Genomic DNA, 24,866 nt, shown 5'->3' with positions numbered 1-24,866 from the left:
CACAGAATGTGCTGTTAAAAAGAATAAGCCAATCGACACAAAAGAGAGTTTGTGGTGCACAGGAAAGATAGGAGTGCAGTATAGAGACAGATGGTGCCACCTGGGAAGTTCCATTTGGTGATGTCCCAAGTGTCTGTTTCATATTTTTATCTTCCTAGTTTTAACATTTAAGTCAAAAACATTGACGGAGACAAATACAGGTGATCAAATTTGAGTATACCCCAAGTAGAGAACCGAAAGAGCTGAGTAAGAATAGACAGAATTGAAATTTCAAATGAATATTTCTTGACCAAAGATAAAACCAACTAAATGCAGTTGGACATGCCCAAACATGAACTCTTATAAGTAGAATTAACAATTCAGTTTCAGGGGCACCTGGGTGGCTCAGTTGGTTGTGTGTCTGACTTCGGCTTAGGTCATGACCTCGCGGTTCGTGAGTTCAAGCCCCACGTCGGGCTCTGTGCTGACGGCTCAGAGCCTGGAGTCTGCTTTGGATTCTGTGACTTCTTCTCTCTCTGCCCCTTTCCACTCATGCTCTTTCTCTGTCTCTCTCTCAAAAATAAGTAAACGTAAAAAAAAAGACAATTCAGTTTCATAAGGGTAGAATAATAGTGACCTGGATCATCAGTGCTTCAAATAGAAAAGATCCAGAACTTTGATTGATCCTAAGCTCAGTATAAATGATTGGAGTTATGTGAGACAAAGCATGATGGAGAGCCTATATGTATTTAATCTCAATATTGTGGCTAGTTCTAAGATCTAACACCTACTATTTATTTAGTCACTATGGGAAAGCCACTTACCCTTGGTTTTCTTATATTTAAGTTGAAATTAATAACAAATAATGTAGGAGAGTATTGTGAGTATAAAATGAGATAATCCCTATCAAAATAATTATATGAATGATAGCTTTAATTTTGCAAATGCAGAAAAAGCTAATGCAGCATTAAATTGTTTTAGCAAAGGTAGACCGTCTGTCCAGGCCTACTGAAACATAAGTCATGCTGGGCAATTGTTAGACCAATTGATTATAAATTCTTCAAGGGGATTTATCCCCATTGTCTAAAGCAGTGCCAAGCACCTCTTTGGTTCTGAAAAAATATATATGTTGGAAAAACAAATTGGTTTAGAATATTGGATCTTGTGTGAGTCACATTTTAAGAGGGAAACTGGTATTTCAGATTGAATCTAGAGGAAGGATGGAGAGACATTTAGAGAGTATTATATGAAGATTAAAACAATTGAGTATTTGTAGCTGGGAAAAGATCTATTTATAACCAAATGTAAAACAAACAAACAAACAAAAATGTGATATATGTTGGTAACTTTCCTGTGAACACTGGTATTAGGAACAATGAAGGAGGTGGAGAAGGTTAGTGGCTAAAGGCAGATCATGCTTTCCTCTCTTGACACCTCAGTAAGATTATTAAGTGTGCAGGCTCAGAAATCTTATAGACCTTCATTTTTGTGCCTTTCCCACTACCTATGTTCCCCTGGAGAAATTGTTCATTCCAAAACTCAGCTTCTTCTTGATATGTCCATGAGGATAATCATAATACCTACTGAAGGATCTCAGGACAGACCCTCTTCCCCCCAAAACGTGCCACTTGGGCATGTGGATTATTTTGAACTGAAGGCACTTGAGACCTTATGGGCTCAAGAGAAACTTTTGTCCTCCCTTTACTGTACACAAGAATCTAAACTGAGGGTCTTTCCCAGAATAAGGGTTATTAACAGAGATAAATTTTATGTGAGTGACCCATCTGAATGACAGAGCAAGCATCCATTCTTATTGCCGTGTGAAGGACATTCCTTTCCTTTAAAGTCCCAGAACCTACCCGCTTCTCCTTATTTTAGAATGACGTACATACCTCATTTTCCCTGTCTTTGGAATTTCTATGTCTATGTGGATTCCTCAGGAACATCTATTAACTTTGATTTTCTCCTGTTAGTCTGTCTTATGTCAATTTGATGCTTAGTCCAGTTAGAAGGACTTTTGAGGGGGCAGGAATTCTTGCTCCCTGACACTGCTTTTTAGGAGTATTATGAAGAAAAAAAATAAGATGATGCATGGAAAGTACTTTTCCATTGCTGGAAAAGTGCTAAAAATAGGTTCATGATGCACCCCGCCCATGTTGCAAAGCTGCCACTAAGGGGTGCTGGAGAACCTTCTGGAAAAATCCAGCACCTTCCGAGCAGGGCATGGGGCAATGATTCTTAAATTTTGTTTTAACTTGTCAGCACTAAATATGTTAAGCGATCTTAGAAGGACTATGTGTAAATATAGAAATTAATGAATAAACTATTTTCAAAATTGATTCTTGATGGTAGAGTAGCGAAGAGGTGAAGCTTCCTCCGGAGTGGGTGCGGTAGCTCCCAGCATCCTTTTTGGTGCCTCCTCCCTTTGGCAATCAGTCTGTTGGTAATCAAGACCCTCACGTGGCCTCACTGGCCACTTGGGATATTTTGCATACTGTATATTTAACACTGCAGGGAGATTACTTGTCTTCTTTGGGTTGAGAAAATTGTTTGTTTCTCTATTGGACATAGTTTTGAGAGGTTTGAAATGTGATGTTGTTAAAGGTTTCAGGAAATTATATACTTCACCATTTTATATCTAATGAGGTTTAATTAATTCAAATTTTAATCTAATTTTTCTTTTCTAACCCATAGGAAGGTATCTCTAATTCTGAAATGCTAAACACTGGCAACTGGGATTAGGACAGCAGGAAAAGTATTTGGGGGCAGGAAGAAACCTTCTTGGAATTCATCAAGTCATATTTTTGACAGACCACGTAAAAATAACTCTTACGGCTTCTATCACCAAATTGATGATAATCAAATAAGGGACATTGGCTTTTTTATTTTTTTTAACGTTTATTTTTTGTTTATTTTGAGAGAGAGAGAGAGAGCGCAAGCAGGGGAAGGGCAGAAAGAGTGGGAGACAGAATCCAAAGCAGGCTCTGCACCATCGACACAGAACAAGATGCAGGGCTTGAACTCACGAACCCATGAGATCATGACCTGAGCCAAAGTCAGGAGTCGATCACTTAACCGACTGAGCTGCCCAGGCACCCCTGGACATTTGGCTTTTAGATATTAAGTCCCAGATCAGGTAATAAGACACTGACAAATTTATATTTAATAATAAATTTGTTATAACTTCACATTTATTCTTTAGATTAAAAATCTCCTGGGTGGGGGGGGGGGGCACCCAAATGGAACCTAGAGTGAACCTAGAGTGAACAAAAATAATATATCTTTGGTTAAGACAGGAATGACCACCTTATTATATCACCCTCTCAGGAAAAGCTATAATGTTTCTTTTTTTTTTCTTTAATCATTTTAGAGTGGGGGGGGGAAGCAGCAGAAGGATGGAGAGACAGAATATTAAGCAGGCTCCACGTTCAGCATGGATCTCAACACGGGCCTCAACACGGGGCTCGATCCCATTACCCTGGATCATGACCCTGGGATCATGACCTGAGCAAAATCAAGAGTCCGGCACTCAACCAACTGAGCCAGCTGGGTGCCCCAGGAAAAGCTGTTTCTAATGACCAGTTGTTAGTAAGAAATGAATGTGATTCAAACTGTTTTTCCAGTTTCCTCTCTGCAAGTTACCTGTCCTATATAAGGATCAATATCTCCATCATTAGCTCTGATTATGTTTGCATAGTTGAATGAATAGATTTTTATTTGGTATTTGTGCAATTTTCTTGCTAAATTTGTCTCATCGTAAGATTCATTGGAGACTCCTGTTAAAAACAGATTCCCCTCCTCAGAAGATTTTGGTTTAATAAGTCTGGGTTGGTGTTAAGTATCTTTAAAAAACCCTCTAGGTATGTCTTATAGTCATACACATTTGAGAAGCCCCAGGTTAAAAAATCCACTTTGGCATAAAATTCAGTTCGAACTCGCAAAGCACATGAGCTAGATGTCTGTGCCTTCCCCCTAATTGGTCAGCTTGTAGGCAGAGCCCTTTTGATGGTCTCTGCTAATATCAGAGTCTGCTTTTATTTTTTAAAAAATGTTTTAACATTTATTTATTATTGAGAGACAGGGAGAGATGGAGCATGAGCATGGGAGGGGGCAGATAGAGGAGGAGACACAGAATCGGAAGCAGGATCCAGGCTCTGAGCTGTCAGCACAGAGCCCAACGTGGGGCTCGAACTCACAAACCGTGAGATCACGACCTGAGCTGAAGTCGGACGCTAAACTGGCTGAGACACCCAGGTGCCCCTATTTTTATTTGAGAGAGAGAGAGAGATCAAGCCAGAAAGAGGGGCAGAGAGAGAGAGAGAGAGAGAGGGAGAATTTTAAGCAGGCTCTGCTCAGCATGGAGCCACACGTGGGGCTTGATCCCATGACCCTGGGATCATGACCTGAGCCAAAATCAAGAGTTGGTCGCTCAACTGACTGAGCCACCCATCTGCACCTTGGAGTCTGCTTTGAGTGTATTCAAGCCTTTTGCTTCTGTTTAGAGTGTTCGCAACTGTTCACTCCCTCACTTAGATGCACCTGATACACAGTCCTAAAGTTGTTGCTCAGGAGTTCTGAGCTAGCACTTCTGTTTAAACTTTCTGAGAAAAAAATGCAAGTTAGGGCATGGTTATAAGTAGGGGGCTAGCCTGTTTAGAAGTCATAGAGACCTGGGTTGGAATGCCAATTCCAGCTATGTGACCACGACCAAGTTACTTAATCTCCCTCAGTTTCTGTTTGATTGTCTGTCAAATATGTAGCTATTGGAGCTGACATTTATTGTGCTCTAATTTCTTTACATAAATTATCTCCCTTAATCTTCAAAACAGCACTGTGGAGCGATTACACTTTTAGATTATTATCCCCATTATACAGCTGAGAAGGCTAAGACACAGGGATGCCAAGAGCTTGCTCAAGATCTCACACTGAGGAGGTGGCAAGCTAGTATTTAAAATCAAAACACTGTGGGAAGGGATAATTATGAATCTCTGCAGTTGTCTATCTATGTATCTGTTTAAATTTTATATAAATTCTGATGAGTGGAGAGCATTATCAATATTTAGGTTTGGCTAATAGAATGAACTCAATGAATGTGTTTAATAATACCTTTAAAGCGTTTCCCAGAAGTTACCCTAGAGTGTCATCAGTAATGCTAAGCAAACAGACATGATTTGTCAGAGAAAAGGAAAGTCAGCACACTCTGAAAAAGCACTTGCTCAGTGTTTGGAATAGACGTGGCCTCTTGAAAAGAATTCCTGTCACTTCTATTTTGTAAAATGTCCTCCAACATTAGTATGTTGCTTTGAGAATCACTAGAACGTGGGCTGCGAGACAGTTGCAGGATCCATAAGAAAAGGTCCTTTATGTGCCTGGGTTGGCCATCTGGGTTAGGAGAGTCATGACCTGGGAGAGATGACAGCCTATTTCTATAGCTCCTGTGTAGCTGCATGAAATAGGTCTGATCAAAGTCGCTTAGGAGATCCCTCAACAAGGCCCCTCTGCAGCTGTGAGTTACTCTGCGAAAGCAGTAGAGTCTGCTCAAGAGAAAAAAAAAAAGATGTCACTTACTTTGAACCTCCACAGCCCTCCAATATCTTCAGTCCGCTCAAAGCAAGTGGGTTCCAGTCCCTCATCCACACAGCACTTCAGTGAGACCAGGCCGCTGACTCCAGCTCCAATCACTGCCACCTTCTTTGCCATGGTCTCCTGTCAAGGAATTGATCAATCAGTGCTGCTTCACTGGTAAGAGAGTCCTTGCAGTGTGGTCAGTAATCAGCTTTCAATAACGCGGTAGCACTGGCAATATACTAAGCAGCACTAATTGAATAAAATTCCTCATTAGTCAAATCCCAGACTCCTCGTCCCCTTCCTGGTGAGAAACCAAGTTGTTTTCCCAGACTTGGCTACAGAGTTTGTCTAGTATTTAAAAGCAACCCATTTAACAATGCCAAACAATTTAATAATATAGCATTAGGTATAGGAGCCAAGTTTCATGACATAATTTAGCGTGCTGAACTTTTCCTTTTCAGCTACTATCCCCAGCTGTGATTACCCTTACCTTCGTTTTGCCTTTTGGTGCTGTCTCCTTGACACAATGGTTTTTTTTATGTTGGTTGTGGGCTGGGAAGCAGTCAGAAGTGTTCTAGTTGGAGGAGGCTGTGAGGAGTGGGAGGAGCTTCTCACTCCTTCAGCATTTTGCAACCTGAAACTCTCAGGACTTTGTTAGGAGTTCTGAAATTAAGCAAGAGGCTTATATTTCGAGGTCCAGGGTAATGATCTTCACCGTAACACCATTATATACTTACACATATCATACACATAGTATAAAATTCCTTTTTAGAATGGATGTGACCAATGGTCATTAGCAAAGTAGCAAACCTGGATAAATTAAAAGCAGTTAAAATCATCCCTAAGCCCTCTGTATAGAGATAATTATAACCAACGTGGACATTTTGCTGTATCTTTCCAGATATTTGTATGTATACACATAGATGCACATTCCACAAAAGTGGAATGGCACTCTAAGTATAATTTCCAATTTGATTTTTCACTTTTCAGTATGGTAATACCTTTATACGTATAGCAGCATTTTAAAAATATTTATTTATTTATTTATTTACATTCAAGGTAGTTAGCAAATAGTGCAACATTGATTTCAGGAGTAGATTCTAGTGATTCATCCCTTATGTATAACACCCAGTGCTCATCCCAGCAAGTGTCTTCCTTAATGCCCCTTACCCATTTAGCCCTTCCCCCCTCCCACAACCCCTCCAGCAACCTTCTGTTTATTCTCTATATTTACGAGTCTCTTATGTTTTGTGTCCCCCTCCCTGATTTTATATTATTTTTGCTTCCCTTCCCTTAGAGATCTTCTTAAAAGTGAAGATATGGATTTAATAGCTATGGGATAGGCCTGAAATTATTTTTAACAAGCTTCCAGGTAAGGCCAGTGTTGCAAGTCCTTGGATTACATTTGAGTTGCAAGTATCTACTATGTTTTGCCAAGTTGCCTTTCAAGAAGCAGATACACTTGAATAGTATTTCACCTTTATAAAATGTTTTAATGTGTAAACAACTTTCACACAGATTAATTCATTTTGATTAGTTTAGAACCATAGGCATTAGCATCCATCCTTGTTTTATGGACATGGGAACAGGCTTAGCTTGGCTACTGGGAAGTTTAAGAATAACCAGGATGATAATGAGCATAAAACCTTGTCACATACAGAGCCACTGAAGAAACTTTTGATATTTAACCTAGAGGGTATATGTACATGATAATTGACTGCAAAAGGCTGTTATATGGAAATGTTTATATAAGTCTATTTTGGATGGACATAAAAGTCTATCTAGGACCAAGTATGTGAATGTTACAGAAAAGGTGAATTTGCCCCAGAATAAGGAAGACCTTCTGGCTAACAATGGTGTATAAATATGGACCATACTGTTTTGTAAAATAGCGAATTCCCTATCATGGCAAGTATTCAAACAGAAGTTAGGTAGCCGCTTGTTAGAAGACAATAGGAGGATTCATGAAGGCAGGGCATTAGAGTGAAGTAAGGTTGTCACTAACTGTAATATTCGCGGGTCTGAGATCTGAGATTTTATCTTTATCAATTAGAATTTTATTATAGGTACAAAGTTGTTGAGAAGACTTTATTTTTTTTAATTCAAAAAATGTTTTATTTATTTTTGAGAGAGAGAGAGAGAAAGAGAGAGAGAATGCTAGCAGAAGAGGGGCAGAGAGGGGGACAGAGGATCCAAAGCAGACTGTGTGCTGAGAGCAAACAGCCTGATGCAGGGCTCGGACTCACAAACCGTGAGATCATGACCTGAGCTGAAGTTGGAGGCCTAACCGGCTAAACCACCCAGGTGCCCTGAGAAGACTTTAGATTGGATTTGCAAGTATGACTGAGGCTGTTGGCACTATATCACCCATCCACATGGTTTGGGCCTTGCAGTCACTCCCCTCGGACATTGCTAGAAGAGTTCAAGCTCCCTTCATTATGGTCACTCCCATGAAAACAAGGTGTATATCATCTGTGGTATCTCTTCCTCCTTCAATTTTAACTTTCTGTTTTATGTTTCAACTGAAAATTTCTTCTTAAAACCATGCTTCTTAGGCAACACAATAAGCCACCTGGACCTAACAGACATACACGGAACACTCTACCCAACAAAAACAGCATATGTATTCTTTACAAGTGCACATGGGACATTTTCCAGAACAGAGTATGTGTTGGGCACCCATTAAGTCTCAATAGATTTAAGAAGGTGGATACGATACAAAGTATCTTCTCTAACCACAACAGAATGAATTTAGAAATCGATAACAAACAAAAGTGGAAAACTCACAAAATTGTTGAAATCAACACAGTTTAAACAATGGCTCAAAGAAGAAATAGCAAGGGAAACTGAATATACTTACAGACAAATGAAAATCAAAACACAATGTAACAAAACTTCCGGGACAGAGCAGAAGTAGTGCTAAGGGGAAATTTATAGCTATAGATACTAACGTTACCAAACAAGAAAGATTTCGAATCAATAACCTAACTTTACAAATTAAGGAAGTAGAAAAAAGAAGAACAAACTAAACCCAAAGTTGGTGGAAGGAAGGAAATAATAAAGATTAAGCAGAGATAAATGAACTATAAATGAAAAATGAGAATGTAAAACAACCGAGAAAAACCAATGAACACAAAATTTGGTTCTTTGAAAAGATCAACAAAATTAACAGCTAGATAGACTCATAAAGAAAAAGAAAGACACAGAGAGAAAACTCAAATTACTAAAATCAAAAATGAAACTGGGGACATTACTATCTATTCCACAGAAACAGAAAATTGTAAGGTACTACTATGAACAATTGTATGCAAAAAAATGAGGTAACCTAGATGAAATGGACACATTCCTAGAAACAAAAAAGCTACCAAGACTATATCACAAAGAATAGACAATCCAAATCTAATTCAAGGAGATTAAATAAAAAACTGAAAATGTCTCAACAAAGAAAAGCCTGGAACTTGATGGCTTCATTGGTGAATTCTACCAAACACTTAAAGAACTAATCCAATCCTTCTCAAACTTTCCCAAGAAATTGAAGAGGAGGGAGCACTTCATAATTCATTCTATGAGGCCAGAATTACCCTGATACCAAAGTCAAAGACACTACAAAAAAGAGGAAACTATAGATAAATATCCTTTATGAATGTTGATGCAAAGATCCTCAATAAAATATTAGCAAACAGAATTTAGCAGCATATTAAAAGGATTATACTCCATGATTAAGTGGGATTTATTCCTGAAATGCAGGGATGGTTCAACATATGAAAATTGATCAGTGTAATAAACCACATCAAAAAAAGTGAAGGAAAGAACCTCACATGATCATTTCAGTTGATGCAGAAAGATTATTTGACAAAATTCAACACTGTTTTATGATAAAAACACTCAATGAGATAGGAATAAAATGGAAACTACCCCCACATAAGAAAAGCCATATATGAAAAACCTACAACAAACATAATACTCAACTGTGAAAGACTGAAAGCTTTTCCTCTAAGATCAGGAACAAGGAAAGGATGCCTGTTTTCACCACTACTATTTAATCTAGTACTGGAAGTCCTAGTGAGGGCAATTAGTCAAGAAAAGGAAATAAAAGGCGTCTGATAGGAAAAAAGTAAAGTTATTTCTCTTTGCAAATGATATGATCTTACATATAAAAAATCCTAAAGACTCCATAGAGAAGCTGTTAGAACTAATAAATGAATTCAGCAAGTAGCAGGATACAAAGTCAACACACAAGAATAGATTGTATTTCTCTATACAGTGAGCCATCTGAAAAGGAAATTACAAAAATAATTTACTTTATAATAGCATCAAAAAGAATAAAATAATGAATTAACCAAGGAGATGAAAAACTTGTACAATGAAAACTGTAACACATTGCTGAAAGAAATTAAAGAAGACACAAATAAGTGGAAACACATCCAATGTTCATGGATTGGGAAGATTTATATTGGTAAATTCCAATATTATCCCAAACAATCTGAAGATTCACTTCAATTACTATAAAAATTCCAATAATGTGTTTTTTTCAGAAATAGAAAAATTCATCCTAAAATTTATATGGAATCTCAAGGGATCCTGAATAGCCGAAACAATCTTGAAAAAGAACAAAACTGGAGGACTTACATGTCCTGATTTAAAAACTACTACAAGTCTACAATAATCAAAGCAGCATGGTATTGGCATAAAGACAGACATACAGACCAATGGAATAGAAGAGAGAGTCCAGAAATAAACCGTTGAATATATGATCACATGAATTTTGACAAGGATGTGAAGTCCATTCAATGGGGGAAAGGAAAGTCTTTTCAACAAATGGTGTTGGGAAAACTGGATATCCATATGCAAAAGAATCAAGTTAGATCCTTATCTAACACCATATATAAAAATTAACTCAAAATGGATCAAGGAATTATACATAAGATCTAAAACAATGAAACTCTTAGATAAAAACATAGGACAAAATCTTCACAACATTGGTGTTGGCAATGATTTCTTGGATATGACACCAAAGGCACAGGCAATGAAAGAAAACATAGACAAATTGGACTTCATAAAAATTAAAAATTTTTGCATATCAGGAGATACTGTCTACAGAGTAAAAAGGCAACCCACAGAATGAGAGAAAATATTTGCGAATCTTGTATCTGGTAAAGGATTAATATCCAGAATATATAGAGACTCCTAAAACTCAACAACAAAACACACAAAACCTAATTAAAAAATGGGAAGGACTTCATCAGACACTCCCCCAAAGAAAATCTATGGATGGCCGATAAGCACATAAAAACAAAAGCCCATCATCAGTAATTATTAGGGAAATGCAAGTCAAAACTATGATGAGATACCCTCTCACAACCAGTAGGATGGCTACTATCAAAAAACCCCAGAAAACAGCCAGTGTTGGTGAGGATGTGGAGAAATTGGAACTCTTGTGAACTGTTGGTGGAAATGTAAAATGGTGTAGTCATTGTGGAAAACAGTATGGAGCCTCCTCAAAAAATTTAAAATAGAATTACCACAACCTAGTAACTCTACTTCTAGGTATATAACCCAAAGATTTGAAAGTAGGGTCTCGAAGAGATATTTGTTCACCCATGTTCACAGCAGCATTGTTTACAATAGCTAAAACATGGAAGCAACTCATGTGTCCATTGGATGATGAATGGATAAGCAAAATGTGATATATATATGTGTGTATATATATATATGTATATACATATATATGGATATAAAGTGTGTATATATATAGTGATATGAGGTATATATATAATGCATATATAAAATGGAATATATATTATATTATATTAAACTGGAATATAATATATGTAATATATATAATGGAATATTAAAATGGAATATAATTTATATATATAATGGAATATTATCTAGTCTTAATAGGAAAGAAATTCTGCAATATGCTACAATATGAAAGAACCTTGAGGACATTATGCTAGGTGAAATAAACCAGTCACAAAAAGACATATATGAGTCCACCTATATGAAGTATTTAGAGCAGTCAAATCATCAAGACAGAAGATAAGTGGGGGTTGCTGGGGGCTGGAGGGGAGAGAGAATGAAGAGTTACAGAATTTCAGATTTACAAAGTGAAAAGTGCTGTGGATGGTGGTGATGGCCACACGATGTGAATGTACTTGATAGCACTGAACTGTACGCTTAAAAATAGCTAAGATGGTAAATTTTATGTTATGTTTATTTTAACTCATGAAGCAAAAACAAAGACAAAAGCTAAACCATGTCTCACTCCTTGAGGACAGCAATTACTGAGCCAGGAGGACAAGTTCTCTCATTAAGTGACTCCAGACTTAGGCAAATGACAAGCAAAACTAGTTTTATTGTCCCTTGACTATGACTCAGTTTTTTCTGTCTGAGTGAACACATCTGTGTCTCCTGTGTGATGTATATAGTCCCATCACTTCTGTGTGTTCTGTATTTTCTGAGGCAGGTCCAATAAGGAAATGTTCCATGGATCAGATTTTTGTTGTTGTTGTTGTTGTTGTTTTTAAGTTTATTTATTTTTGAGAGAGAGAAAGTGATAGTGTATACGCATAATGGGGAAGGGGCAGAGAGAGAGGGAGACACAGATTCCGAAGCAGGTTCCAGGCTCCGAGCTGTCAGCACAGAGCCCGACATGGGACTCGAACTCACGAACTGTGAGATCACGACCTGGGCCAAAGTCAGATGCTCAACTGACTGAGCTACCCAGGCGCTCCTGGGATCAGATTTTTTAAAAATAGTTTCATATGATATATAATTTAGACATTTAAAATATGCAAATTAATAGTTTTTAGTATATTCACAGAGTTGTGTAACCATTACCTCGAGCAAATTTAGAACATTTTTATCAGTCCCCAAAGAACTGTACCCATTAGCAATCACTCAAACACCCTTGGTCACAGGCAACCACTAATTTGTTTTTACTTTCCCTTGCTATAGATTTTCCAACTCTGGACATTCCATAAAAATGGAATCATGTATGTTTTGTGTGTGTGTGTGTGTGTGTGTGTGTGTGTGTGTGTGTGTGAGACTGGCTTCTTTCACTTTAGCATAACATTTTCAAGGTTCATCCATTTTTAGCATGTATCAGTGCTTCTTTTTATTGATGAATAATATTTCATTGTATAGTTACCACAGCTTATTTATCCATTCATCTGTTGATGGACATTTAGGTTGCTTTTACTTTTTAGCTATCATGAATATTGCTGCTATATGCATTCATGTGCAAGACTTTGCTTATCTCTGGGCCAGATTTTGATGAAGTTTCTGGAAGGTGGAATTAGGATGGGATCATCTTGATAAGCCAGAGTAGAAGCCATGGCCTAGAACACACAGGAAAAGGATGGAGCAGGGATGGGAGGTATCCTTAACAATGAAGGCTATGAAACCACTCTCCTACCTATTATTTATTAATAACCAAGCCTTGTTAAGCAATGCTTCATTGTTACAACAATCTTATGAGTGAATAAATCCTGTTACCTGCATTTTATGAGAGAGAAAGCAGATACACAGAATTAACTAAAATGCTGGAGATCATGCAACAAGGAGGCCTTTGAATCCAGGCCATCTAAGTCCTCGTTCGATCACTGAACCAAACTACAAGCCCTAAACTCTGCTGTGGTCAGTGTGGGGAGTGGAGTAGATTGTGGGACATCGATCAAGGAAATTAATTCAATGAAAGCCTATGTAACAGCTGAGCTGGTTCTTCTTCATGTTTCTACCGATCACCTTCCAGCATTGAGCCTGGGACCAGCGGTATTTGCTTCAGGGTTAATTCTAATTGATGAAGCAAAAATCAAAAGCCTGTTTATTCTCACAGTCCATTGTATCCCAGCACTCTTCCTAGACTTCATTCCCACACAACTTTTTGCCATTTCCTCAAACAGCCTTTTGCAGAGTCCCACAGGTATTTCTTCTGAAAAACATACTCTGACATTTTAATTGGAATGATCTATTTCATTTGATCTATAAGTCTTCCATTTTACCATTTGTATTCTATTTGCCTCACCTATTCTGTTTTTCTTTTTGTCCTCTTGTGCTTACTCTCCAATTAATGAAATGTATTTATCCTTCTTCCCCATTAACTCATTTGTTGAGTTGTCTTTTGCTATTCTGTTAGGAGTTTCTTAGGGATCACAGTATACATCCTGGGCTTCATAAAGTTCAAAATATATTTGAATTCTTACCACACCCGAGACAATGAAAGGTCTACATAATACTTAAATTTATTCACTACCCTCATACCTTTTGTAGTACTATTGCCATATATATTTAATTCTTCATATATGTAATACCTCATTAGACATTTTGGTTGTGGCTTCCTGCCATCAATATTCATTTAAGCTTACACACATATTACACCTATTCATTCCTTAGTATTTCCATGCTTCAATATGGGATCATTTTTATTTGCCCAAAGAACTTTGATTTTCCGTTAGTGTGGGTCTGCTGGTAACTATCTCAGATTCTTTCTCTATTTTTTAATGAATTATTTTACTTTCATTTTTTAAAATTTTATTTAAATTTTTTTTAAATTTATATCCAAATTAGCATATAGTACAACAGTGATTTTAGGAGTAGATTCCTTAGTGCCCATCACCCATTTAGCCCATCCCCCCTCCCACAACCCCTCCAGTAACCCTCTATTTGTTCTCCATATTTAAGCGTTTCTTACATTTTGTCCCCCTCCCTGTTTTTATATTTATATGCTTTTATATTTTTGTAATATGGAATGTAATATGCAATATATGTTTATGTATTTTTGTTTCCCTTCCCTTATGTTCATCTGTTTTGTCTCTTAAAGTCCTCATATGAGTGAAGTCATATGATTTTTGTCTTTCTCTGACTGACTAATTTCACTTAGCATTATACCCTCCAGTTCCATCCACGTAGTTGCAAATGGCAAGATTTCATTCTTTTTGATTGCAGAGTAATACTCCATTGTATATACATACCACATCTTCTTTATCCATTCATCCATCAATGGACATTTGGGCTCTTTCCATACTTTGGCTATTGTTGATAGTGCTGCTATAAACATGGGGGTGCATGTGTCCCTTCAAAACAGCACACCTGTATTCCATGGATAAATACCTAACAGTGCAATTTCTGGGTCATCGGGTAGTTCTATTTTTAGTTTTTTGAGGAACCTCTGTACTGTTTTTCAGAGTGGCTGCACCAGCTTGCATTCCCATATTTTACTTTCGTTTTTGAAGGACATTTTCATAAGGTATAGAATTCTGGATTGGCAGTATCAGCATCCTCCCAGCACTTAGAAAAAATTATTTTATTGCTTTCTGAATTCCATCATTTTGATTGGGAAGTCTCCTTTTGATTCGCCTGTTGATGATCTTAAAATATTCTATTTGTATTTGGTTTTCATCAGTTTTATTTCCAGGTCCATAGATTATCTCTCTGGGTGCTCTGGAAGGCAGTTAGGCTGGGTTTGGCTCACTAAAATCTTTTGATTAGTCTCAAAGACTCTGGATATTTTCAGTCTCCCTTCCTCTTGGAACTTTATTTTTACCTCCTTAGCTCCTTGGGGTTTTCAAAAATCCAGCCTCTCATTTCTTTTTATTTTTTTAAAGTTTATTTGTGTATTTATTTTGAGAGAGAGAGAAAGTGGGGGAGGGGCATAGAGAGGGAGAGAGAATCCTAAGCAGGCTCTGCACTGTCATTGTGGAGACTGATACGGAGTTTGAACTCGTGAACCATGAGATCATCACCTGAGTCAAAACCCAGAGTTGGACGCTCAACCTACTGAGCCACCCGGGTGCCCCCAGCATCTTGGTTTCTACTTTCTAAATGGTACATGCCTCAAACACACAGTGAAGCTGACTGTCTGGCTCACCCTCAGTGAGCTCTCCTTTTTTCCAGGTCTTGGTTTTTGCTGTCTTGGTAGCTCCCCGATACTTTTTAAACAAATATTTAAAAAAAAGTTTTATACTGTATTTCTAGTTGTTAGTGGGAAGACTGGCGTAGAATAAGCTAATCAGTCATAGCTGGAAGACTTCAGTGAATTTCAGCTATTTCTGATAGTTTCCTAGATTTCATATAGGTCCAGAAAAAAAAAAATCATTTAGTTTCTTCTGCTCTGTACATCTTGCCAACATTCTATTGCTGAAGGCCTTGTGAGAGAATGCCTTCTTGGCATAGCTCTTCCTCTTTGCCCAACTTTGTATGTGCCCTCACTCTGAGACCACTTTGCCCTAAATCCTAAATTGTACTGCAAAGATGGAGATGTAATTTTTTAATGCTGATAAATACATTACAAAATATTTAAGACATATAAAAAGTATAATATGAGTACACTCGTGTACTTACCTCCCAGTTGAAGCCTTCTTTGTGCCCTGCTTGATTTTATCCCTTTCCATGCCTGTCAAAGGTACCCAGGCTCTTGAATTTATTATCTTTTTTGGTGTGTTTCTTTATACTTTTGCTATAGATGCATAACTCAAACATTATACTATCAGAAAAATGTATCATGCCATGTAAATGCTTGAGCAACTTGTGTTTCTGCTCAACACTATCTTTGTGAGATCTATGTTTTCTAAATCTAAAAACCTTTATTTAATTCCTTGATATAAATATATTGCAATTCATTTAATTCTTCTCCACTGATGAATATTTATATTTTTTTTCAATTTTTTTCTATGACAAACAATCTCGGAGTCCTTCACCACACTGACTCTTTGCTTAGCTTCTACCAGAGGCTAATCTCAGAGTCCAGAACTGGCCACCTCCAAAACCCGGAGAGAAAATCACCACTGCCCAACTCATTTGTTTCCTGAGAATTATCCCTTTCTCAGTACAACTGACAATAAGAACTTAATACTATTCTTGGAAAATTCATGCCCATAAAGAAGGGTATCTTCTATCTTCACGATTTGAACAAACCATAATACTAGAAGGACCATATAGTAAATAACAGTAGACTGTTAGAATGGCGGTAGAGCTATCCCAAAGCTGGAGTTTTGGAGTTCGACACCATGTGGGCAACCCTGACAGTTGGGGCATATTGTGCCACTGAGACCAGTATCTTTCTATTTTACTCTTTCCTCCCAGGGAAGGACTGCCTGAATGTTCCTTTTTGCTGTATTCTCATTTCTACATTTGTATACTGGAGACCGAATCATAAATAAACAGAAGGTCACATAATCGCCCAACAACTGGTTGTAAGCCTAGGTTGGTCTAGCTCCAGATTTATGAAAAAATCAAAACAAAGCAAAGCAAACCCCAATGCCAAACATTTCACTAGTTCCAAAGGGTCATAGCTTTGCTAAAACACCCAATTTTTATTTCTAAACAAAACATTTAATCCTACAAATACAGTTGAATAGTAGGTGAAATGATTTGTGTACAAAATTATTCATTGAAGAAGCACGGAAGAACATTGAAAACAATCAAAATGCCCATAGAAGACTGATTCAAGAAATCACATTGAATAGTATGCAGTTTTTAAAAGGTTCTCTGTATACATAGTGCCAAGGTATATTATTAAGTACAAAAACAAGGTATAGAACAGTGTATGTATTTTGCTGTACTTTGTCTAAAACAAGGGCAAATAAGAAAGTACATTTTAATTTTCCCATACTCTCATAAATAAACTATGCAAAATTATTCAGGACATTAATAAAAGTGACTACCTGAGGGGACCAGGGAGAGGGTGGGAACTAAAAAGAAGGGAATCAGGACCTGGGCAAATAGAAGTCATGGGTGAAAATAAGATTTTTCACTTTTTATTTTAAAGTTTTTGAACCATGAAAATATATAATTATTATAACAAAATAAACACACACAAGCACAACACTTGTTATTAGTCCATGATCAAGACAACATCTTCATTTGGGTGACTTCCTCCAGGCTTGCCTTAGTAAGGTGTGAACACTTGTCTTGCAGGGTCATTGCTGAAACAATAGGGTGATGAAATAAAAGCCAAAGGGAACAGAGAGGGAGTGTTTGCCTCAAAAGGCAAATGATAGTCCCCATTCAGGAAGACAGAAGATGATTGTATCTATCAAAATAGATAGTTTTTTCAGTTTCAAAATAGTCCGAGTTGTAGTCTTGGCAGAACACTTGTTACAAATAAATGGTAATGATTGATCACCTCGTTTGGAATGCCCAGCCTCCATTTCCATCTATCAAACTCCTACCCGTCTTTGGGGTCTTCGCTGATCATCCCAGCCAGAGGCTGGAACTTACTGTTGCTACCGTTGAAGTGTAACCTGCACAACCTGATATACAGTACCTGTTACGCTGCTCCTTTACAACTAATCACCAACCCCAGCTGTTTCTATCAATTTAGTTTGTCTCAAGGTTGTCCTCTTATCTCCGTTATTCCTGCTATCATAAGTTGGATTGTCATCACTTCAAACTGAAAGTCTCGATTGTCTCCCTACTCTCCGTCTTAGCCCATCCCACCAACCACCTTAGCCACCTCCCACCCCTACAGATTCATTCTTCACACTACAGGTGTACTTGAGAAAACTCCAGGCTAAATATGGTGGATTGAAACATATATTTTTTTCTCTCTGCTACCTTTTGAAACCTCACACAAATGAGAATAAAAAATAAAAAAGTCATAAACTTAAAGGATATAGAAAATCCGAGAGGAGATTAGAGAAGAAATATCAGCACATTTTCTGAAGACAGGAAGTGAGCTGATGAGTCATCAGAAAAGAGAGTTAACACTGAGCTTGCAAGGGGGATGCTAACATGTAAAGGTGAATTTACACCAGATGAAGTCAGGGGGTGGTGGTTTAGGGACTGGAGACATCAGGAACTGCAAAGGTATCAGTAAAAAGACACAACATGAGTGGCTGAAAGTTTGTTTATGGAACAGATATTTCTTACTTCCATGTTGCACAACCACCAGACTGACCTTCCTTCATCTTGGATGGATAACTGGAGGTTTGATCTTTGTAGAAATTGAATTGATGAAGTTCCAGACCTGGAAATTTGAAAAGACCCCAAACCAGGCATTGCACCATGAAATTTCAAAACTGCAGGGATTAAAAAGAAAGCCCCATCACCTTCTAGAAAAAGAAATACAAGTCACGTTTAAAGGACAAAGAATGGAAATGACAATGGGCTTTTATAATACAATAGTAGAAGGCAATGAGGCAATGACTTCAAAAGTCTAAGATAATTTGATTTTAGGCTTGTGATTTTATATCTAGCTGAACTACTTACTAATCAAGTGTGAGGATGACACATGAGAGATATGAAATACACTGTTTAATGGCTATCCAAGAGCTTCCAAGTTCATTTTTCCCATTCTGCCTTGGCTGGGAAAGATGATTATTTCAGATGCCCTTGCACTTAGGAGTCACCATGCGTTTTCAATTCTGGCCAAGGAGACATAAATAGAACTTTTCCAGTGGATCTCTGGGAAAGGATTTTCTTGTCCTTCCTTCATCCCTTCCTTCCTTCCTTCCTTCCTTCCTTCCTTCCTTCCTTCCTTCCTTCCTTTTTCCTCTCCTTCCCTCCTTCCTCTCTGTTCCTTCCTTCCTTCCTCCCTTCCTTCCTTTTTCCCTTCCTTCCCTCCCTCCCTCCCTCAATCCCTCCCTCACACCTATCTAGCTATCTACCTATCTATCCATCTATCTAGACATAGCATAACCTTCATCTTCTTTATTTTTATGATATTGAGATGTCTTATTAGATTCCTCATTTAATGGCATCCTCTTCTGAAGGAATAGAAAAGTTCAGGTATTTAACAGTTTGCTTGTTTGTTTAATTATGGTAGAGGGGTTAGGAGTCCTCCAAATTCTGTGGTTCTTTTCTGTCTTACAGGACTCTCCATTTTACCTTTTCTTTTTTTCTTCTTTTTATTTTACAACGGACTTTCCAAAGTGCCTATCTTCTTTTCTTTTCTCCCCTAGAGCTATGCATTTCAAGGACTGTCTCATTGACTGCAGTCAGTACGTTTATGCCACGCACCCCCCCCCCCCTTCATATTGTGCTAATCCTTTTAAATGGTGTCTGGTTCTTCAAACTCCTAGATTTGAAATTCCTTCACAGTAGTCTGTGCTCTGACCTGCCTTGATGCCTTTTTTTTTTTTTTTTAAGTATTTTCTAGTATATGTAGCCCCTTTCGCTAGCTTCCCTTTCTTTTCTTCCATGAGGTTTTTCTTGGCCAACCTCTACCCGATCTTGCAATAGAATGAGGTGGGTGGCCAAGTGAGAGACGATACACTGTAATTTGGTGAGTTTTCTCTTTAATTCCAGTTATTTTGCAGCTTTGGCACTCTGTCTTCAAGTTATACTGAGGAGCATGTTTCAAATCATTTGATGAGGAGATCCAGCAGGATGGGTCACTGTACAGCCATCACTGTCCTCAAGTAGTCTAGAGTTTTTGCTGATATATGTACTTGTGTATATGTATTCATTTAGATAATAAATTCTTGGGAGACAGGATCTAGTTATTTTTTTCCTTCCTAGCACAATGTACTAGTTGCTAAATGGTTCTCTTATTCAAAGTCAATGAAATGGTCTCTTAACTACTAGGATGCCTTAAGGGTTGTTGATATATTCCTACTAGTTTTGAATTTAAGGCAAAGAGGCTGACTAGTAGTTGCCTTTCATTAGTCTTAGTGAAAACTAATGAAAAGTTAGAATAATGATTAATTTTCAAATAAATGCAGTATGATTACTTCCATAGGTGGCAAGAACCTTGGAGCAGGGATACTTCTTTGCAAAGAGATCATTATTTATAATTGCCATAATTCTTATTTTTGAGGATTTTGTGTTGCAATAGCACATGATTAGTCTGTTTTCTTAATTAGGGTAAGTGTTCCTCACTGAAAGAGTGTTCACTTTATTCATTTGCTTTTCAAACTTAAAAACGAAAGTCATCATTGGCACAAATCAATGTTAGCTCACACTCTGTGACATTGTGCATTCTACATGGAGATTGAGTGAGATTTATGGAGAACTATTACCTTTATAAAACCTCTCAGAAAAGCAGGTGCTGAATTTCTTTTTGGTGCTCATTCTTTTAGCTGTCCTCACTATCAGGAAGTTCTTTAGTATGTTGAACTGAATCCTTCACGTTAACAACAATACCTCCAATAAGAAAACAAACATACTTGAATTTTTGCTGGTTATCTTTTCTGCAGACACATCCATAACTCTTAATCCTACTATATTTGTGTCATTTAAAGTTATATAGTTTAACTTTAAAAGTCAAAGATAATTTTTGGCCTGTTCTTAAATATTCTGAGATTATAGCTGGGATTATAGCTTGTACTTTATTCTATGAGAATATTTCATGGGTAGAATACTTAAGAATATTTCATGGGTAGAAATTAAGGTGGGGCATAAAGATGGTCCACTGGTATAACATCTGAATGAGGAGCTATTTTTAAAAAAATGATTTTAAAAAAATGATATGTCTATTTACTTAGTAAATATTTATTGAGTAGAGAGTGTGGACCATGTATTGCACATACTTGTACCATTGGACAAATTGTTGCACAAAGTCTTTCAAGAATGTACTTAAACAAACAAGAAATTGTTTATAATAGCACATTGTCATGGAGATGTGATTGCTTCCAAATATTAAAGCATTTTGTACTTTATAATAGTTAAAGCTGTCTGTTATAATTTTGTTGATAGTATTAAAATTCATGAAACTCCGCTTTTATAGATAAAATAAAGGGACACCTCAGCCATAACTTTTTTGGAATTATCACAACTTCAGAACTGTTGAAAATAAGGCCTAGATTTTCACAATGCTTTTTAACTCATCTTTGTATTTCTACTCTTGCCCACTTAGAATAAATTCTCCACCCTGATGCCAGATTATTTTCTCATATTATTAATTTAATTTATACCACTTCCCTGGTTAAAAGCCCCCACTGGTCTGGCATTAAATTTTTTGAGTCTTCTAATATTTGTTAAAAATATTTTAGATCTGGGTCACCGGGTCACCTGGGTGGCTTAGTCAGTTGAGCATTCGACTCTTGATTTTGGCTCAGGTCATGATCTCAGGGTCGTGGGATTGAGCCCCGCATTGGGCTCTGTGCTGAGCACAGAGCCTGCTTGAGATTCTGTCTGTCTGTCTGTCTCTCCCTCTGTCCCTTTCTCCCACTTGCATGCACTCTGTCTTAAAAAAAATATTTTAGATCCATTGCATTTTGTCGAGTGTAACATATTTATAGAACAAAGGAATATTATATACATGTAAATGAAACAGTGAATCTGACCAACAATAAGCCCTGTCACAACCAGATATTTATTTTTTTAATGTTTATATATTTATTTTGAGAGAGAGAGAGAGCAGGGGAGGGGCAGAAGGAGAGGGAGAGAATCCCAAGCAGGCTCCACACTGTCAGCACAGAGCCCAATACCAGGAGTAGGCGTGGGGGTGGGGAGCTCAAACTCAGGAACCATGAGATCATTAACCTGAGCTGAAATCAAAAGTCAGATGCTTAACTGCCTGAGCCACCCAGGCACCCCCTGTCACAACCAGATATTTAAAAGGAATGCAAACACCTCCGTAAGTTATGAGCTTTAAGATAAACAGAGACCCAGAATTATATCCAGAAAAGAAATGTGGAGAAAACCCCTAAATTTTAGAACAAAATCCAAGCTTAACCATGGTCTTCTTGGCAGTAAGCTTTAGAAAGAAGGAAAAGCGACTACAATTTTCCTCTTTGTTGTGCCATTTCTCTTAGTTGAAAAATGCTTCTTTGGGGGCTCTTTTCACCTTTTGAGACTGCCTTTGATTTCCCCAGACAGGACACAGTTATGAGACGTGTGGAAATGTGCAAAGGTAGTTGCTACGGAGTGATTCACAAACATAGACATTAAGGATCTGGTTATGCTTCTTTTTATACAAGGTACGGAAGGGTAGTCAGTCTAAGCAGAAGACAGTTGAATGAGTTTGGACCACTGTAGTTCAATGTAAGACGTAAACTTTAAATTGCACAAGGATTTCAGTTATCACTAACTTGTGGCTTTAAAAAACGCTCCCCTTAGTATTTATTGTGCCATCAACTATTTTCTTTTTACTAAAAGCCACATTAGGACATTGCATTCAGTTACGTCTTTGTTGATTTGCAAGGTATCATATTACCAGGTTGTGGTCTTATCTCTTTAAAGAAATTGGTAGACACATCCCAGCATGTCATGTACATAGGGCTGCTCTTGGTCTCTGTAGCAGCATGCTGGTAACTCGATCTCTTCGTTCCAGATCTTCTACTCAGAGCTCAGATACTTGCTAGATCTTCAGAAGGAGAATCTCTCTTCCACCAGAGGGTCCTGTTTTCTTCTCCAGACTCTCCCTTGCCTTTCCCCTCCAACTCCCCCTGAAGTCATGAAGGATTTCTGCCGCTTCTTCAAATGTGCCCTGCTTGTTCATAGCTCCAGAACTTTGCAGACAGGGCTCTCTCAGTAGGGATGATTCCCTTTATTCCCTCCTGTGACCCTTTTTTTGTTCACTTCCTTTACTGATTTTCTTCTGAGGACTGTATGTTTTCCTGGATCATTTCTTCTGACCCATTGATCTGTGTGTTCATTCATACTCATAGCACATTCACAATATTGTATCTTTATACTATGTTTAGACACCTGACAAAGCATTTCCCCCCCTACTTTTTTTGTCTTCCTCGAAATTTTCTAGACTCCTTTTTCTCACGAATTCTTACAGATAGATTTTGAAACTGTCATGTTAATGAGCAATTTTTGGGTTTACTAACTCCTTGACACTCCTTTTCCTGTATTCCAGCATATTATTGTCTCCCGGTTTTCTCTTCCACGGTTACCAGTTATTTCTTTTTTTGGTCTCCTTTTACTTTTCCGGCTGGGGTTCTCTCCTTATTTTCTTTTCATTCTCCTACATCTCCTTCCTAGCTGATTTAATCCATATCTATGGCTCTGTTGACCTTAAAAGTAAAACAGTCAGTTTACTAGAGGAATGGGTTTATTCAGAGATAGCAGAGGATCTACAGTTTGGAACATGCCAGGTATAGCAAAAGCCATAAGGCAAGTCTGCAGAAAGAAGCAGGAGAACATTCTCTTTTAGAGTGAGGGCGGGGGTGGGGGGTGTTGGGAGGAGTTGTTGTAAACAAGAAATCCATTGGAGCAAACTGAGAGTTCCAAGGGTAGTGGCTTTTCATTGGCTGAGTTGTGCGAGTATCTCATTGGCTGGGTTGTTACTGGGGGAGGAGGAAAACGTTTCTTCCTCCTCCCCTAGTAGCAAAGTAGACTTTTTCTTTTTTTTTTTTCTTTTTAAATGTTTTTATTTATTTTTTTGAAGGAGAGAGAGAGAGAGACAGAGCATGAGCGGGGGAGGAGCAGAGAGAGAGGGAGACCTAGAACCCAAAGCAGGCTCCAGGCTCTGAGCTGTCAGCACAGGGTCCGACGCGGGGCTCGAACTCACGGATTGTAAGATCATGACCTGAGCCCAACGAAGTCGGTCGCTTAACCAACTGAGCCACCCAGGCACCCTGCAAAGTAGACTTTTTCCTGTTGGGTCTGTGAAGGACTAGGTCTGTGAAGGGCTGCAATGAGTGGTAGGATGTGAGAGCTCCCTGTTCCAGCCTCCATGACTCCATTTTATTTTATTTTATTTTTTTAATGCTTATTTATTTTTGAGAGAGAGGATGCAAGTGGGGGAGGGGCTGAGAGAGAAGGGGACAGAGGATCTGAAGCAGCTTGTACGTTGACGGCAGAGAGCCCCACGTGTGGCTCAAGGGCAGGAACTGTGAGATCATGACCTGACCTGAAATCAGGACCTGGACACTTAACAGACTGAGCCACCCACTCACCCCGTAGTTTGTCTTTTCATTCTCTTAATGCTGTCTTTTCAAAAATAGACATTCTTAATTTTGATAAAGCCTAATTTATACATTTTTTTGGATTTTGCATTTGATATTGTCTAAGACCTCTTTGCCTAACTGAAAGATCTTCTCTTATGTTTTCTTCCAGAAGTTTCATAAGATTTAGGTTTTTAAAATTTAATTTAATTTTTAATTTTTACTTTTGGGGGCGGGGAGGGACAGAGGGAGAGGGAAAGAGAGTCTTAACCAGGCTTTGCACTGAGTGTGGAGGCTCCATCCACACCCCTACATGGGGTTCGATCTCACAACCGTGAGATCATGACCTGAGCCAAAATCAAGAGTCAGATGCTTAACCAACTGAGCCACTCAGGTGACCGAATAGTTTTAGGTTTTACATTTAGTTCTAGGATCCATTTTGAGTTAATTTTTGTATAGGATGCAAAGTATTGATTGAATTTTTTTCATATATATATCCAATTGTTCTAGTACCATCTGTTGAAAAGACCATTGTAT

General features: G+C 37.9%; 1 protein-coding gene across 2 annotated transcripts in view; it reads right to left on the bottom strand.

Moving 5' to 3' along the window:
- FMO2 (flavin containing dimethylaniline monoxygenase 2) overlaps nucleotides 1-6,098 on the bottom strand; it is a 28,814-nt gene extending 22,716 nt beyond the window's left edge. The window contains exons 1-2 of one of the 2 annotated variants that reach the window (XM_042925758.1): nucleotides 6,038-6,098; nucleotides 5,548-5,685 (exon numbers count right to left, since the gene is read on the bottom strand). In XM_042925758.1, coding sequence (XP_042781692.1) covers nucleotides 5,548-5,679 — 132 coding nt within the window. In that variant the 5' untranslated portion in view covers nucleotides 5,680-5,685; nucleotides 6,038-6,098. Of the gene's footprint in view, nucleotides 1-5,547; nucleotides 5,797-6,037 lie in introns of both variants that reach the window. The other variant, XM_042925757.1, reaches the window with a different exon arrangement.
- Between the last annotated feature and the right edge of the window lie 18,768 nt (nucleotides 6,099-24,866).

The sequence above is a fragment of the Panthera leo genome, chromosome F3 (assembly GCF_018350215.1).
Source record: "Panthera leo isolate Ple1 chromosome F3, P.leo_Ple1_pat1.1, whole genome shotgun sequence".
NCBI lineage: Eukaryota > Metazoa > Chordata > Mammalia > Carnivora > Felidae > Panthera > Panthera leo.
The sequence above is the reverse complement of the archived record's forward strand: the minus strand, read 5'-3'. Positions and strand labels throughout refer to the sequence as shown.